The sequence below is a fragment of the Cotesia glomerata genome, linkage group LG10 (genome assembly GCF_020080835.1).
Source record: "Cotesia glomerata isolate CgM1 linkage group LG10, MPM_Cglom_v2.3, whole genome shotgun sequence".
NCBI classification, from domain to species: domain Eukaryota; kingdom Metazoa; phylum Arthropoda; class Insecta; order Hymenoptera; family Braconidae; genus Cotesia; species Cotesia glomerata.
Window position 1 is genome coordinate 15469494 of NC_058167.1, and position 18157 is coordinate 15487650.

Sequence of the window (18157 nt, forward strand, 5' to 3'; positions counted from 1 at the left end):
ATCTATGCATAACTTTATCTTGTTTTATTCAATTATTGTATTTTATTCTATTGACAAATTATTTCATCGAACTTGTACTATTATTGTAAGACTTTGTTGATAAATATTATTTGTGTAACCGTAATAATGTTGAAAAATTATTAAATAACATTATGCCTGTTTTAATAATTATATTTATAATTAATACCATTCCAATAATTACTTGACTAATAATTTATAATTATATTATTATTTCTAACAAACAAATTATCGAAATATTTCAAAAAGCTAGTATAATAGAGAATAGAAATACTCAATATTGCCAAATCATCATCTCCAAAACATCCTATAGTATGTGTAAGTACTTCTGTGTTAAAGTTTCAAATTTCTGCCAATAGCTATTGTTATTATTTAACTATAGTTATACCATACTGGCACTACCCTCATAGATAAAAATTGTCTTTTTCTTTTGAAAATCTCCACGAGCTCCACATGATTCTCATACCCACATGTTCATTCGAACATTAACTTAATATACTGAATATCAAGACAAACTTAATTTAATGCAGAAATTGGTGATTTTGTAATTTTTATCACAATTATAATTGATTCGAATTTAAACTTAAATTCAAAATAATCATGTAAGTATTTAAAGAATTAGATTATTTTTTCTTTTACTACAAAGAATTAAACACTACCTGTTTGAGAAATAAACTTTTATTCATATTTTTGCCAAAATAGACTTATAGAACTTCTGTGTCCAATATTTTGAAAAATTTTGTTTTCGGTAATTACATACGTTTATTTTTAATTAAAAAACTCTGAAATAATTAATTTTTTTTTAGAAGATAATCGAAATTTTTTATATTAAATTGGTTTGAATTTTTTTTTTTTTTTTTAAGAACTACTCGGGAATAAAATGAGAGAGTACGGTATTATTCATGCGTTAATAAAAGATAGTATAAGCAAGTGAATTTGTACGGCGTGTACACGTGGGACGCTGCATAAGCACCGTATATTTTAGTCTCACGTGTATTTAACTTTTTTATAAAATCATTTGAAATATCTCCTTAAATTATTAATCGTTTAAAAAATAACAATTTTATGAAAAATTTGATGATATAAAAAAAATGCTACTAAAAAATTTAATTTATTAAGTATCTAATTTTAACACACTTAAAATAGCTCTAAATATAATTTTTGAAAGTTTGAACGTATAGAATTCTATTTTAAATAGTTAATTTTCGGTAATTTGACTTGAAATAATAGATTTTTTCTCTAATAGTATCAATTTTCAATTATAAATACTCTGTTTCCACGTAGTAAAAATTAAACATAATTTATTAGCAGATCAATCGCAAATGGAACAAAGATTTGGAGCTTTATTGTTATTAATAATAATCATTTTAAAAGCATTATGCCCTCTGATGATGGGGTGTCCTCCTTCTCATGCTCCTACACGTCGTCATTATTATTTAACAAATTTGCCGGATTCAAGAAAATTAAGTACACTGGCTTTTATTGGTACTCACGATTCAGCGACATCGGCAGTGGGATTCAAACGCGCCCGAACACAATGGATGACAGTTGCTGAACAATTAGACGCTGGCGTACGCGTATTGGATATGCGAGTACGTCTATATGACAATGAATTCATGATGAATCATGGTTTTGTGTATTTGGGTATGTCTTTTGGTAATCTATTGGACGACATAAAGAATTTTTTGAAAAATCATCCAAAAGAACTTGTAATAATGTTCATACAAAGGGAATACAAATCTTATAACACAAACATGACAGAGTGCGAGATTTTAAGAGATAAATACATAAAAGAGCATCCTAATTTATTTGTTGAACATTGGTCATACTACCACACTCTCGGACAGTATCGTGGAAAAATTTTATTGTCCTCAGGTCAGCTCTGTTTCTATAATTGTACAACATACCGATTCTGTAAGGAACAAAACAACTGGGAAATGTCCTCCAATTATCTCAGAAACAATAAATGGACTGATATTAAAGCCCTTCAAGATTCAATGTTCAAACCAAGAACAGAATATTATTGTTTCACCAATTATTTATCGGGCAATGGTTTTGGTTATGAGACTCCAGAAAGCTTAGCTATAAGTTTCAGGCCGAACCCTTTAAACTTGACTAATCCTTCTTTAGGTCCAGGGATGAATGACCGAATGTATAATTACTTTCGAAATCCGAAAAATGTAACATATTTTGTTATAGCTGATTACCCGAGCGAAGATCTTATTGAAAAAATTGTTCTTAGTAACTAAAGATAAATTTTTATTACATTTTTATATAATTCATTCAAACAAATCTGTAAATATTCATGAGAACACAAACGAAACTTTTTAATATTTTACAGAATATGATATAAATCATTAATCCTTAATTAATATAAAGATAAACAAAAAAGATGACAATGAAAAATAAATTTTGTGACTTATTATATATTTATGACTTAAAATTGAGTAGATTGAATGTGAGGAAATTTATATTTGCAGATTTATTTCATTTGATGAACATTGTGAATTAAACAATTCACTTTCTTTTATATATTACGATAAGAGTGATGAACATTTATATAAATAGAAAATAGATAACTGTAAAACGAAATAAAAAATAATTCTGTAAATCTTGATGTTTCTTTAAAAATAATATAAGAGCGTACCCATGAAAAATAATTATAAAGAGTATTCTACTAGAAAGACTTTAATTAAAACTTATTATGATTATTTGATTATGTACAAGTTACGGTTTGCTAACATGCAAAAGTATAAATTTATATGTTTTTGCAAGTAAGATAAAATAAATTTACTTGAAAAAAAAAAACATTATTGTGATAATAAAATAGGTTTTTAGAGAAATTACCAACGCACTTTTTCTTTTGCCGCACGGTGCGATTCTCATCACATTTATGCTTCTTTGCAACTCGAATAAAATGTAAACAAGATTAATCGCACAATTTATTGAATTATTTATCTCTATAAGCCATCATTTTTAATAATAGCGTACTTATCATGGTTAAAACAATAATCTATATGATCACTATATGATTTATTTTTCTTTAACACGGTTTTTTTTTTTAATTAACAATTTTTGTTTTATGGTAAATTATGTCTTACACAAGAGATCAAAAAATTCGCTTAATCCTTGAAAACAATATTATCAACGTCACGGAAACAAATCAAATTAACCGTTGAAAATTGATTATCTTTTTGAATAAAAATCTTGATTGAGTATTTAAAAATTCTTACAATTTTTTTCAAATAAAAACTTTAAAATTCATATTTCAACACTTAGCATTACTAGTAAACTGTTGTTACAAATTCCATTTATCATTACAACTTTCAACATTGTTATTCTATGATTCATTAAATTTTTATTTACTTATAAAAAAAAAAAAAAAAAAAAAAAAATTGCATAATAATAAAATCTGTGATATAAACAACATCGTTGACATTACACTCATATATATGTGTATTATACTGTGTATTTCAATTTATAATTATTGACGTAAAATATTACAGAATTAATTTATTTAAAAAAAGTATATTTATATGATAATTGATAATAAAATAACAAAAACTTAATAAAAAGTAATAAATAAATAAAAATAATTATTTTTTTTAGAGTTCTTTACGAAGCTGTTCTGAAATGTTTCACGAGCCATTTTTTCTTCATCCACCTGGTACTCGACCCCGGGATGGAATTTACATAAATCCAATGAGCCCATTTATATCCGAACATCAAAAAACAAAAGACAATGAATCATTCTACCTTCACAGTCCGAACGACCTCGTCTACACAAGAATAACTCGGCTGTTTTGTGATAACGTCGATAAAACTATAAACGACGAGCAAATCGATATCGAGAAAAAGGATGAGACTTTAACTGGTAAGTGTGGCACGTCCTAGATAAATACAACATCATTCTGATCATCCGTTTGGCTTAGTCTCTATCTATCTTTATCCAACGCTAATTTTTCATCTTACTTCTCTGATGACTAAGAAAATTTTCTGGTTGATCACGGCCTCAATTCTATCATTGCTAATCATTCTTGTTTGCTGAATCGATCGATTATGCTGCTAAGCTCCCATGCCTATAATTTAACATTAGACGCAGCTCTCTCATATTTATAATCACTTTATCAAATTAGTGAGAGTTTATAATATCAATATGAATATACTTTATTTTATATTAATACTTTTCATTTAAATAGAGTCACTAATGGAGCTATAATACAAATCGATTAAAAATAACTTACAATTATCTTTTCATTTGCTTTCTCCTTGTTCTCACCTGCTTGATTATACAACATAATTTTGTTCGTTAATCTATATAAAAAAAAAAAAAAAATTGATTCATTTAAAAATTACCACTAACTTATGACATTTTTAATTAACTTAAAAAAAAAAAAAAACAATTCTTCTTTTAAGATAAAACTTTTATCAATGGAATTATCAAGTAAATTACGAAAAAACAATTATCAATCAACAAACTAAAATCCACTAAACTGAAGAAAAAAAAAATTACTACGTATAAAAAAACAACTAGACACACACAATGAAGTAATACATAAGCTTTTTACTTTTATCATGTTTATCTAAAACTCATGGATTTGTAGAATTACACGTTTATCCATGTAATATATCTAATCAAAAAAGATTGCAAGATTTAGCCCCACCAAACTCGACCCGGATTAATTCCCTCAAGTTGCATTGTGTCACTCATTAACTGAATCTTCAAACGTTAGTTATTAGCTTTTTATTTTTTATATAAAAATAATTAAAATAGCCGAAATCATAAAAAGTAATAAAAACAAGATTTATGGATCGACATCTCGGTATGTTTATTGTATACTCAGTGCATATCAAACAGATGATAAATAAATAATTTATTTTACGTTAGTTGATTTGTCCAAGGAACTAAATATATACATACATATTATTAAGAATATACCAGCGTGGTTAGTTGGTTACACTTGAGTTCACGGGAATCGGGTTAAAGATTGTTAAGCATTGCAAGATTTTGTTCCTCTTCTTCATCTTACTTTTCTCGGTCTTCCTCGTTACAAACCCGTTACGCCGTTATAAAACGCACACAAGCATAAGAAAAAGAGCATGACTTGATAAATTTTCAAGGAATAAATTATTTTAATTTTTTTTAAATACAAATTACTCGGACCACATGTTAATTTTTTTCTTAAACAAAAAAATTTTTTCAACAGACCAGTGACTGTAATTTTTTCCACGAATCTTCCCTATTATCATCTATAATAATTAAAAATTTTTAAAATAATATAAACGGTTGATTAAATGATTTCAGTGAAAGTGGATGTTCACATTAATAACGGAAGTTACAAGCCAATAAGCAATGGTAACTCAATTAAATCGGATATAATCAAGGACACGGAGCATGCTTACGAACAGATCTGTATCAGACCGGATGAGACGGAGAGCGTTAAGTCAGTGGGTCACAAAAAATTTAACGATGATGCATCTGAAAGCAGGCAATTATTTTTGTTTTTATAATTTTTTTATATTAATATCGATATTGATAATTAATAATTAAATTTTCAATGCAGCCGGTCAAAACTAACTGTGAGAAGATTTAGCAGATCCAGCAGTGCAAGTGAGTCTTCCCACTTAAGCAGTGAAATACCTTGTTACTCATCGACAACATCAACCCCTTCATTATCACGAAAAAGTAGCAACGAACGCATTGATAAAACTCCTAAGCCTCCGGATCTACCAGGTACTAAAAGAAGAAATAATTTTTATAATATTATTTGTTAAAAAAATCATTAACGTCTGTTATTAATTTTACTGTTATAAATTAACTGGATTGTAATTTTAAATTTTTTGTTGATTTTAGAGAGGAAAATTGTTACACCCGTGGAAGTTGAAAAGAACTCAAAACCACAAATCGATAATCTTAATAGGTAACTAGACTTTATTAAACGGAAACTGATTTAGTGCAAAAAATCGGTATCGAATGAAAGTTTATATTTTTATCTAAAACCTAAATTCATATTTTCCGGCCGATTTCACTTGATAATTTTATACCGATTTGCTTTTATGACAGACAAAATACGTCGTACGTAATTATGTATTTATAAATTATATTTTTACAGTATTGTAAAACCTCCACCACCTCCGCCGCCACCGCCACCACCGGACAACGAAGAAATACCTCCGTGTCCAAAAATTCCCGACTCGGTTGATAAAAATTTCAAGGAAATCAAAGATGAATGTGATAATTCATCAGGTAAATAAAAAAAAAAGATATATTGTCTATTGTAATGTAAATTTTTTTTAATTATTTAAAAATTCCTCATAATTATGACAGCAGATTTAGTTCTGTTGCAGCTACAGTTTTTTTTTTTTTTTTTTTTTCTTTTTCTTTCAAATAAGCTTCGGTCATATTATTCAAAAACAAAAATTTTTGTTTCTTTCAAAACTAACTTTTATTAAAATTTATTTTTTTACAAAAATTATATTCACAGGTGTATTTTGTCTACACTAGTAATTAAGCTATATTTAAAAACAAAAGAATAATAATTAGTTATGGTCCAGATTTTCTAGCAGCAGTGGATTAAAATTTACACTATAATTTTCTGTTACATACCACAAAACCTTTTTCTTCAATATTCCACTGCAAATATTTAATATTTAATCCTAATTACATACCCATAAGTCATTTCTGTCGAAGGAATTATTAAAAATACAAGATCACATTATAAATTATATGAATTTTTTAATTGATAATAATCATCATGTGTACTTAACAGTAAAACTTGGCAAAGTAAATGATAACTAAAACAATGAAGTAAAATAATATAATAAATTGATTACATAAAATAGATTTATTGTAACTCAGTCGTTCCAATTAAGCTTACGAGGCATAAAGTTTTTAGTTCAATCTTTTAATTAGCCAGTTAGCGCGATTATGGACGCAACTATTACTAGACCATGGTGCTTACGCGGGCATATAATATACTTACCTAGATTTCACTTACGGCCCAAACCGCTTATATGTATACCCATTATAATAATAATAATAATAATAAATATAATGACCATACCACACTTACGACTCCAATAACTTGAGAACATGATTCCTCTTGATATATCCCTTCCACAGTAGCATCTTGTGAATTTTTTATAATTTTATTCTTATGTGTTGCGGAACAGCAACCAACAAGTCCGACACATCTTCCTCCGAGCAACCACAGCCGCCGCAAACGGAAATTCCTCCTGCAATTACTCTCAGCCCACAGTCCTCCAGATCACCATCTTCAAACGATTCGGAAGATACTAAACCGAACCAGGTATCACACCTGGTTCATAAGCACATGGTGCTGCCATTTATTCCACCAAAATTTGCCAATGCCGCTGACTCGGATACTCTTCTTAAGCCCTCGGAATACTTAAGGAGTATCTGCAAGACATCCAATAAAAATACTCTATCCAAAGCCAGGTCAGTAATATATAAACAATTTTTTTTTTTTTTTTTTTATTAATTGATTAATTTTTTTATCTTTTTGTGATACAGGTCGGTGGATAATTTGGATATACAAGGAAGAGTTGAAGTGGAGGAGGTGGATAAGTGTCAGGAAGAAAAAACATCCCCTGGACCACCTCCTCCTCCTTTGCCACCTCCAATTGTCACCAAGGGTCCTGGCCATTCAGTTAACACGCCGACAACTTCGACGCAGGAATCTGAAACGCCAAAAACTCATCAACCGCTGGCTACTATTAGCATCCAGGATCTTACCAGTGTTCAATTACGACGTACTAATATTAAAATGAATGCCACTAAAAACTTCTCCACTCCTCCACCTCGAAGTGTTTCTATGACCAATGGTATTTTTAATTCACTTAAATGTTTTGTTTAATTTTTTATTTCAATTCTAAATCATAAGTGTTGTTATAATGAAGTTTAGTTCAAAGATTTGTTTTCGTGATTGGTTAATATTATTTTAAAAAAAAAAAACTTGTGCTAGTTGTACTAAGAAAGTTTTGGTGATGTAAACAAATAATTTGGATATTTTTTAAATAAAATTTTTATTGATTTTAGTGTCGGAAGCATTTTTTGTACAAAAAACGGATCTTATTGCTGAGCTGAAGAAAGCCAAGGACATACCAGGAATTAAGAAGTTTAAAGTTGAAATGGCAAAGGTTGAAAAAACACAAGAGCAGAATCTTATTATGGAAATTAGTAAATCTTTGAGTGTATCAAGTTTCGTAGATCAGGTAAAAAATACTTAATAATAAATATGTAAAAAACGGTTGAAATTAGAACTGGAAACTTTTATAATTGATATTTATTAAATGCTTATACTCTAAATTTATGGACTCTATTTTCAATATTTGATTAAGTTATAGAGTTATGAGAATATATAAAGAAAAAAAAATACTACGCACTATCATGAAATATTGAATAAAATAAATATAAAACTATGAGAATAGGGTCAGTTAATAACATAAATATTGATTTTTTAAGGTTGCCGTTCTATTTGATCTCCTCTAACTTTTTTTTTACTATTGTTTCATTGTTGGCCCCTTTTTTTCTTAGATTCCTGAAAGAGATAGTTCTGGGAACTTGATACCGATATGGAAGCGTCAAATGTTAGCGAGAAAAGCTGCGGAACGAGCCAAAAAAGAATTGGAGGAACAAATAGCACGTGAAAATGAGGAAAAAAGACAAAAAGCTATTCCACCATGGAAAAGACAGCTTTTAGCTAAAAAAGATTCCAGTGATGATAAAAAGTAAGTTTTTTATTAAAAAAATTTTTAAATGTTTAAGACAATTTCGTAATTTTTATTATTATACTCCCAATATTAGAAAAGCAAGCTCAATTAAAAACATTATTCTCATTTAATAATATTGTTAGTTTTTTAAAAAAAAAATTGTGTTCTTTTTTTTAGTTGAATTAATCTAACAATTTATACTATTTCTAGACCAAATCCAATTAATCCAGTACCAACGATTGTAGCACCACCGCCAGTTAAAATTGATGTTATTCCACTACAAAAAAAGGAAATAACCATCCCAATAAACCGTGTAGAAAAAGCAACTGAGACTGAAGAAAAAAAAATAGTTACAAGACAAGATGATTCAGACGATGATGCTCCTATAATTCCATGGAGAGCGCAATTGAGAAAGACAAATAGTAAATTAAATATTCTCGACTGATTAACAATTGACGATAAAATACGTCTAATTATTATTATCTCTGGATGTTCGTTCATCAACAAACTATATAAAACAGAAAAAAACTCGAACTGAAGGGGAAAATGCTGCTCAAAACAAAATAAACTTGAGATAAATTGTTATTAAGCTAAACGTGTAAATAAATGTGTCACATGTTTTTATATTATATAAATTATAAATATTATTGTTTTCACGGTAAAATATATTTACGCGTAATTTTATTAAGCAATTATTCCATTTATATTTGAATTTGATGTCATGAAAAGTATATTTGCCAATAAATTTTTTTTTCAACGTTTCAATTGATTGATCGCGTGATATAATATTTAAATATATATCACACGTAGTTTTATTATCTTTATAATAGAGATTTTAAATATATATAAATACTATTATACTCATAATGTAAAATGATCCGTCAATGTACATAAATTTTTGTTTAAATGTTTATATACTTTTAACCTTCACCCTCAATAAGTTATTAATAGCCTAAGAATCTTATATAAATAAAACATTATTCTAGTTTTAATAATAAGATTACTAAGTAAACATGATCTATTAAATTTCCGTCGTATTTAATAGTTTTCGACTAACACTAAACTATTTTTTATAATCATTAAAAAATATGATAATTTGAAATAATAAATTTTAATGAATAAAAAGGAAAATTTTCGTATTAATTTGTAAGAAAATTTATTGAAATAATTGTAATGAAATATTTTTCTGAAAAGGCTTGGCTGTATAATTTTTACATGGATAATTATGTCATAAAAAACTTTTAAAATATCATTTCACATGCATATATGTTATTAGTAATACACAATAAAATAATAGATTACGTACATCAGATCAATTAAATAAAATCATACATAATCAAATGTAATTGTATGTAATACATCAAGTAATTATTTTATGTATTGCAAATATTCTAAATTAAAGAAAAAAAAAAAAAATTAATAAAAATAATATATCTAAATTAACTTTAATTCGAACTCTAAGACTCGTTCACTCTAATTACCATTAGAAAGTTAAATTAATTTATAGGTCAGCGCAGAATTTATTTCTCAGTGTTAAATTATATCATTTGTATTAAAAAGAAAGGTTTTTCTTAAATAAAATTCTAAAAAATAATTATGTATTAATACATTAGTGTCCGTTCATCAGATTATAAATTATGATTAATGTTTCTAACGTTTTAATTATTGCTATCTTTATTAAATTGAATTATATATATATATTAAATTTTTTTTTTTTTTGTAATATACATTTAAGTAGTGTGTAAAATAATCACATCAGAGTCTTCTCTTCTCTCAATATAATACAACACTGGCTGTTGTACGCCGACATTTCTCCTTATATATTTATATGTATACATATACCTCTCTTAGTTACTTGATATATAAGAACTTGGGCTCAGTACAAAACACGCTAGCAGCCGGCTCGCAGTTTATTTAGTAGTTGACTCTCGTACTGTTAATATAATACTTGTGTAAAAGTTGGCACATTTATTATATCCTATTCGCGTGATTGTGCTATTGCGGATGATTTCGAGAGCATTATCACCAGATAGAACTCTCGGCTATTTTCATTTTATTAATTTTAATAGAAAAATTTTTTATTCTTTCATTTCCGTCTTTTTATCTTCTTCAAGTTATTCGGAATTTTTTTTAGTGGTAGTTTTTCTTTTAAATTAATATTTAATATAAAGTATTAGAAAAAGTGTTTGTTAAAAAAATTTATATTGTGTATTTTTATTTATTTTTACAATTTAAGTTTTATTTTTTAATTATTCGTAATGGCATCTCTTCGTAGTATAACAGGTAAGAAATTTTTTTTTTTACCAATAAGCTTTTTTTTAATTGTTACTCTGTTAGTGTCTATAGATAATTAAATGCTTAGCAAAAAATAAACCGTATATACATATATAGTTCGTTGACACAGAACAGTGGTAACTTCAAAGTCAGTAATCGTAGTTCCGTGTTTAGTAATTTGAATTCTTGTAAGAATTTTGCATTAACCATTTAAAAAAAAAAAAAAAAATTCTTTCTAGCACTTTTAGCTGTTGTGTTTTATGTTTACACTTATTAGTCTTCTTTGCAAATATTAACTAATATTTCAGCAGAATACCGATAATATTATAATTCATTTGAAGGTCGACTATTGTTAATTATCAAAGGTATCTTCGAAGGTCTCAATAGTAAACATTAAATATTAACAAAATTATTTAATAACCATTCTTTGTTCTTATTGAATAATTGATCCGTATCTGACAACAATAATAATTGTTCCAAGTGACTTTGCGGGACAATTGGTTTGAAATTGTCAAGATAAAAATGCCCGTGTAATTATTCTGATTAATAGCTATTATTACTAAGCAATTAAAAAGCAATCATCAATTTTGTCTTTATATTCAGCAAAAAATACTCTTCTATCTTTAAATATTTATTTAGAGTTTTACGGAGAACTAATTTAAGTTAAGAATTTTTTGTCGTTCTAATAATCGGTTGGTTATTTTAAGCGCGTGAACAAAATATAACATTTTATAAATATTCTAAATATTCTAAATATTTTACCTAAGGTAATTATTATCCAATGAGTATCGATGTTTTTTTTCTTATCATTAATGATTTCTGACTCGATATTAACTTATTTTTTGTTGTAACAACTTTTTTTAGAGGGGAAAAAAATGTACACATGTATAATTTTGTCATTGAATGGGCAATTATAATTATCGTCACGACAATAATACACGATAATTTGTTTCTCATATACTATTCATTCTATAAAATGTTTTATTGATAGTAAATATAAATTTAATCATAAAGTTTAAGAATTTTTTCAGATATTAATCTCTATGATTATTTAATTTTCTTATTAATTAAAAAAAAAAAAAAAGAATTTTTTACAAATATTACATTTAATTTTTACTAATTATAAATCAATATAAACACAAAATTGCAAATTATTCATTGTAAAGCGAGTTAACAAATTTAAAATCAGTTTAAACATATAAATGGAGAGTTATTTGGTAGCAGATATTTTTATGGGTTATTAAAAAAACATGGTGACCATGAAAATAAACAATAATTAAATTTATTGCTTGTAAAAAAATTCTTAAAGAAATATGTTATAAAATTTATGTCGGAATGATTTAATTCATTGTCCACAGTGAAAAAATATATATGCGCATATATGCTGACAAAAATACATATATGTCGCACATATAAAATATATACGCCACATACTTTTTTTTTCAGTATGGGTGTGAAAGGCATATTAAATAACAATAATAATATTTATTTGTTAAATTACCATTAGTATTATTTTGAATAAATTCATTCATCAAATTTATGACCTTGTAAGTATAAAATATTTCTAATTTTTTTTAAAAAATAAGCACAAATTTTTTTATTTATTCGAAAAAAGGATAACACTAATCTTCGGGGGGGATAAAATAAATGAGATGAAATATTTTATGCCATTGAGAAAGAAGAAGAAGAAACATTAATGTGCAGAATAATTTTTTTTCCAACTATTGTAGTTTTTTCACAATAACTTGTAAGCTTATTTATAAGACATTATAAATCAAGTCAAAGCTGGTTTGACCCTATCAGGTAGACTGGCAAAAGTCCTTCACTCAGGCCATTTGCATTATTATATTATACATACATCGTACAATACCCTTCAGAAGTTGACGATATAACCTTGGTATCCCTTTCATCAGTTTCACTGCACAGAATCTGGGTCGCCAAAATTTCGACGCACTTCTTGGAATAGGGATCTTATTGATCCTTTTTTTTCATATTTAATGTGAGTCCGTGACATCGTCTCACTCGACTGTATGAAGCATTATTTACGATACAATACATCATTTTTACATTTTTACTAAAAATATTTTTTTCTTCTAAAGTTTAAACGATGCAACAAAAGAAAAATTAAGATTATTCAAGTAAAAATTATTATTTATTCAAATTCAAAGTTTAGAACAATTAAAAAATAATCATTCTACATTTTTTTGTTTATTAAACAATATTTAGAATTTCAAATAAATATTTATTTGTCTAAATACATATTATTCTCCATGTGATTTTAATTTAAAATAAATCAATCCGTAAAATCTACAGAATTTACGCAGCAGATAAGTGCATTGATTAAGGAAAAAAAAAAAAAAAAAAAACTAATAGAATAATTGGTACAACTTCCTGTTAGTTTCTTCATCCGGTTGGGAGTAATAGTAAATTCTCATCAACAGATTTAATCAGAAATAAAACTGCCCTAAATATGTTACATGACTTTGCCAGTGCATCTATTTATAGAAAACGAAATTTAAATATTAGTGGTTTATGTAGAGTAAACAATCTTAGATTACGTCAAATTGCTATTCATATTTTTTCTATAATATAATAATAATCCTCCTAATTTATCTACTTAATGTGAATTATTTTTACTATCATTTAATTATTCGCGATTATTTATATTTATTTCAATAGACTTCATTCATAAGCCATAATTGAGAGTATTAACATATATTTATAGAGATAACTTTCATATATGTACATTTAATAATCATGTTTTAAACGGTCAATTAAATTCAATAATTTATATTTTATAACTATTAATATAAATGGCATTAATCCAACAGACACTTGAGACATTCTAATGGTGTCTATTTGTCGTTAACTTACTTTGCGTCATTAATAACCAGAAGAAAATTAATATTTTTGTTAGTAAAAATATTTGATCCTGTTTGTAAAGAATTTATACCTTTCAAAACTAAATACTTGCATAATTCGATAAAAATATTTTTTATAAACCTATGAGTACTCAAAAAATAATTTTCTATGATTTACATTAACTAATTGAATTTTTACATCGCTAAAGTATTTAAAAGTAACGTTTAATTAGCAAAAGAATGCTAATCAGGTATTTAGATTTACTTGTAAAACAATTTACTTTCATGTGTTAGTTTGTTAATAACTGAATAATAATATCTCTCGCTATTCAACTAGATAAATATAAAAAATAAAAAAAAATGAATAATTATATTAAATAGTTGTAAATAATTATTTTCAGATCGATTAACATGTCGGCAAGTATTAAACATAATGGTGATACTCGGGTTTATGCTCAATTATATGTTAAGAGTAAATCTAACGATTGCAATAGTTGCAATGGTAATTCCAAGTAACACATCACATTCCAATACATCTTTTGTTAACCATGAGTGTTCGGGAGCTTTACTTTCTACGGTCGTTAATAATTCTACAATTAACACTAGAGAAGATATAGACAATACAAATAATATGACGGATGAAACGGAGAGGGTAAGAAATTTCACTCTTTACATTGAAAGTTAAAAAAATTGATATTTACTAAAATGATTTTATTATTTTATTAATCTATTAGGTACCCGATGAAAGACCACAAACGAGGTATGCTTGGGATGAATATCAAGTGAATTTTATTTTGGGTGCATTTTTTTGGGGATATATATGTACTGAATTACCAGGAGGGCGTCTGGCTGAAGTTATTGGTGCTAAAAGAGTTTTTGGATACTCAATGCTTATTTCAAGTTTGGTCACTCTACTTACTCCAATTTCTGCAACATTTGGGTATCAATTTGTTGCTGGTCTTAGAGTTATTTTGGGCTTTATGTTGGTATGATTATTACTATGCAATAATTTTTTTGTATTTTTCATTTATTTTTAATGTATTAAAGATACACATATATATATATATATATATAAAGGTGAAACTGAGCTTTGTAAAAAATATCTGAGAACTTTCTGCAGACTAGGTAGAAAAGCATCTAATGTGATGTAAAAAAAGGGGTAACATCTATATTATTTGATATGTATGGCTATAGATCATTTTTTTTATTCATCTACTCATAGTATATTTTATCTTATCATTAGGGCGCCGGATGTAATACCGCTAATGCAATTTATTTCAGCTATTTATAGTTTGTTGCGTAATTTTATATTATTAATAAATTACTGTTATTTTATTTATAAGTCTTTTTTAAAAAAAGGATCATTTTATTTTAACAAAGATCAGAATATAGTGAGATTATTTGAATATTAAAATAATTAGGGGAGGTAATATCAAATTGAGTATGTATTAAAAGATAAACGCTTAAAAAAATTTTTACATTTAATATTTGAGATGTTCAAATGATGGAAAATTTTTTACTGTGCATTTATCGTTTTTTTTTTTTTTTAATGTCGATGTTGGTTAATTTAAGTATCTTGTTTATATTTAGTAAGAGTAAAATCATTTATCAACGCTAGATTACTTTCGAAAACAAATCGAATCAAGTCTTAATGTTACGAAATTTTTTTTAAACTAAAAAATATTTATTAATAATTACATTGATTAGTTATAGAGCAAGAGTGATTCTTTAGCAATAAAATTTAGGGATTGATATTTTCATGAGTCGTCATAAATATTGAATGCTCCTTTTTTTAATTACAAATTTTTCAACGCGACCATTCCATAATTTATTCAAAACAAATAATATCATCAACTTTGAATTTTTTTTTTATTTTTTAGTTTTTCAGCTAACAGTTTTAATAAGAAAAATAATCAAATGTTAGGAATTGTTATTTGTGTCAAGACGATCGATATATATATATGTATATGTACCAAAATAGATAATCATCGAGCTAAAAATAGTTTTTGTTAGTTTAATGACGCACGGTAGACGAATTAATCGATTTTATACCACTTTTTGAAATAATTTATTCACTCTACTTCAAAGAACGTCAAGTTTTATAACTTTATAATTTTAACATATCTAAGCTAAAAACTTACGAGTAATTAAGATGTGTCATATGATAAAAAAAAAAAAAAAAAACTACAAATGCTTTTAAATAATCAAGACAATGGGCTCACTCAACTTCATTGAAGAATAAAAAGGAAAATTAAAAACTAAAAAATTGTTTTAGGGTGCAACTTGGCCAGCAATACACCCAATGACATCCCTTTGGATTCCACCATCAGAGCGAAGCAAGTTCATCTCAAATATGATGGGTTAGTTGGAAGATAATGAACAATAATTATCCGTCATCAATGCCCATCACACTCACACACTGTATCGTTGACCCATCACTCTGATTGGTGGAAAATACTATAACGAGCCACAAGATCAGTGTAATTTAGATCAATCAAATAGAATTTTAATATGGGTGTAATATTTTTAAGTACCACATAGATCAATTGAACCACTACTTACTAAATAGTAATATTCATATTTTTTTCTTTTTTTCTGTTGATAATTTTTTAGCTTCCTCACTTGGTGCTGCAATTACTATGCCAATTTGTGGCTTTCTAATAGCATCTGTTGGCTGGGAATCTGTTTTCTATCTGACCGGTGGAATAAGCATAATCTGGAGCATCGCCTGGTTTACTCTTGTCTATGATTCTCCAGCAAAACATCCTAGAATTAGTAATGAAGAGAGAAGATTTATTGAAGAATCCATTGGTACAACCTCTTCAAAGAAGGTACACTTACCATTATTATTTATTTATCTTTAAGTTAATGATAATGATGATCATCAGTGTAAGTAACTAATCAATGATTCATAAAGCACTACAGACTTTATTGCATAATTTAACAAGATAAGTTATTATTTTATTATTTTTATTGAGGTACATGCTGTTCCTTGGAGGTCTATCTTCACATCACTCCCTGTCTGGGCAATTATTATTACTCATGGTTGCAGTGTCTTTGGATACTTTACTGTTGTAAATCAGCTTCCAACATATTTTAAATATATTTTAGACTTTAATATTAAAAAGGTAGGTATTAATAATCAGAAGAAATAATAAAAAAAATAAAAATAATTATTATTTATTTTCTTATTCTCAGAATGGACTTTTATCATCATTGCCTTACATAGGAAAATATGTGTTTGCGCTGGCAACATCGACACTAGCAGACTATCTACGTCGTAAAGAAAAACTTTCAATCACTAGCATCCGCAAAACGTTTACAACATTCGGTAAGTAATTTCATTGAACAATCATTTGTCCTTAGTTTTATTGATTAATTCTCTCAACGTGACTCAAATGTCTCCAGTAAAATTTATTTATTCAGTTAAAATAATCAGAAACTGTTCTCGATTCACGCGTTGAATAAATTATTTAACTATTTATTACCGAGTTGGATTGACAATTTACAATATAAAATAAATGTGGGTTACTAATTGAATTATTCATAGCAATTTATTTATTTACTTATTAACTATATTTTCAGCTGTACTGGTACCAGGATTATTAATGATACTTCAAGCTAATTTCGGCTGTGATCGAGTGATATCTGTTGCAATATTTACAATAGCATTAACAATAAACGGTGCCGTGACCGCTGGGTATCTTGGCAATGGACTTGATATTGCTCCTAATTTCTCTGGTACTATTTTCGGATTAGCTAACACACTCAGTTCACTTGGTGGATATCTAAGTAGCTTTATGGTTGGTAAATTGACTTATCAAAACCAAACATACCATCAATGGTCTATTGTTTTTTGGATTTTATCTGTTACTTATATTATTGGTGCAATAACTTTCGCTATTTTTGGTACGGGTGAATTGCAAAAGTGGAATAGTCCTGATAGTAGTAGTGTAACAGTGAAAAAATTTGATACCAATGATGCTAAAACTAACGACGAAGTTATATCTTTAAATGACAAATGATTATCAGAGACTGAAATGCCATTTTTTTAAATCATTTTTTTTTTTCTCCATTTACAAATGTAAATACACATGTAATCATAATTTGATGATTTAAAATTTATGTAAAAAATGACAATGAATTATAAATAAATGAATTTAATTAAAAAAAAAAAAAAAAAAATGTGTTAATGTTTTTAATTTATTTGCATTGTTCTTTGATTGGGAATAAAAATACAAATTTAATAGATTGTTAACATTCAATATAAT

At 26.8% G+C, this 18157-nt stretch overlaps 2 protein-coding genes across 8 annotated transcripts in view; both read left to right on the top strand.

The window, feature by feature from the left end:
• LOC123272835 (espin) overlaps positions 1-18157 on the top strand; it is a 37786-nt gene that overhangs the window by 10444 nt on the left and 9185 nt on the right. The window contains exons 3-12 of one of the 5 annotated variants that reach the window (XM_044739838.1): positions 3628-3892; positions 5324-5507; positions 5583-5752; positions 5873-5939; positions 6132-6265; positions 7192-7477; positions 7553-7863; positions 8078-8253; positions 8576-8769; positions 8962-9234. In XM_044739838.1, the coding sequence (XP_044595773.1) occupies positions 3628-3892; positions 5324-5507; positions 5583-5752; positions 5873-5939; positions 6132-6265; positions 7192-7477; positions 7553-7863; positions 8078-8253; positions 8576-8769; positions 8962-9196 (2022 nt within the window). In that variant the 3' untranslated portion in view covers positions 9197-9234. Of the gene's footprint in view, positions 1-3627; positions 3893-4726; positions 4842-5323; positions 5508-5582; positions 5753-5872; positions 5940-6131; positions 6266-7191; positions 7478-7552; positions 7864-8077; positions 8254-8575; positions 8774-8961; positions 9541-18157 lie in introns of those variants that run through there. The other 4 variants (XM_044739837.1, XM_044739840.1, XM_044739839.1 and 1 more) reach the window with 4 other exon arrangements.
• On the top strand, positions 10632-18068 carry LOC123272836 (sialin). 3 transcript variants are annotated; one of them, XM_044739842.1, is made up of 8 exons: positions 10632-11034; positions 14288-14538; positions 14621-14872; positions 16162-16246; positions 16500-16717; positions 16865-17014; positions 17085-17217; positions 17472-18068. In XM_044739842.1, the coding sequence occupies exons 1-8, from the start codon at positions 11010-11012 to the stop codon at positions 17909-17911; spliced, it is 1554 nt and encodes a 517-aa protein (XP_044595777.1). In that variant the 5' UTR covers positions 10632-11009; the 3' UTR covers positions 17912-18068. The 3 variants fall into 3 exon arrangements, with proteins under 3 accessions (XP_044595777.1, XP_044595778.1, XP_044595780.1); XM_044739843.1 differs by lacking the exon at positions 10632-11034 and having other exon boundaries at positions 14384-14538; positions 14621-14646; positions 14724-14872; XM_044739845.1 differs by lacking the exon at positions 10632-11034 and having other exon boundaries at positions 14384-14538; positions 14621-14646; positions 14742-14872.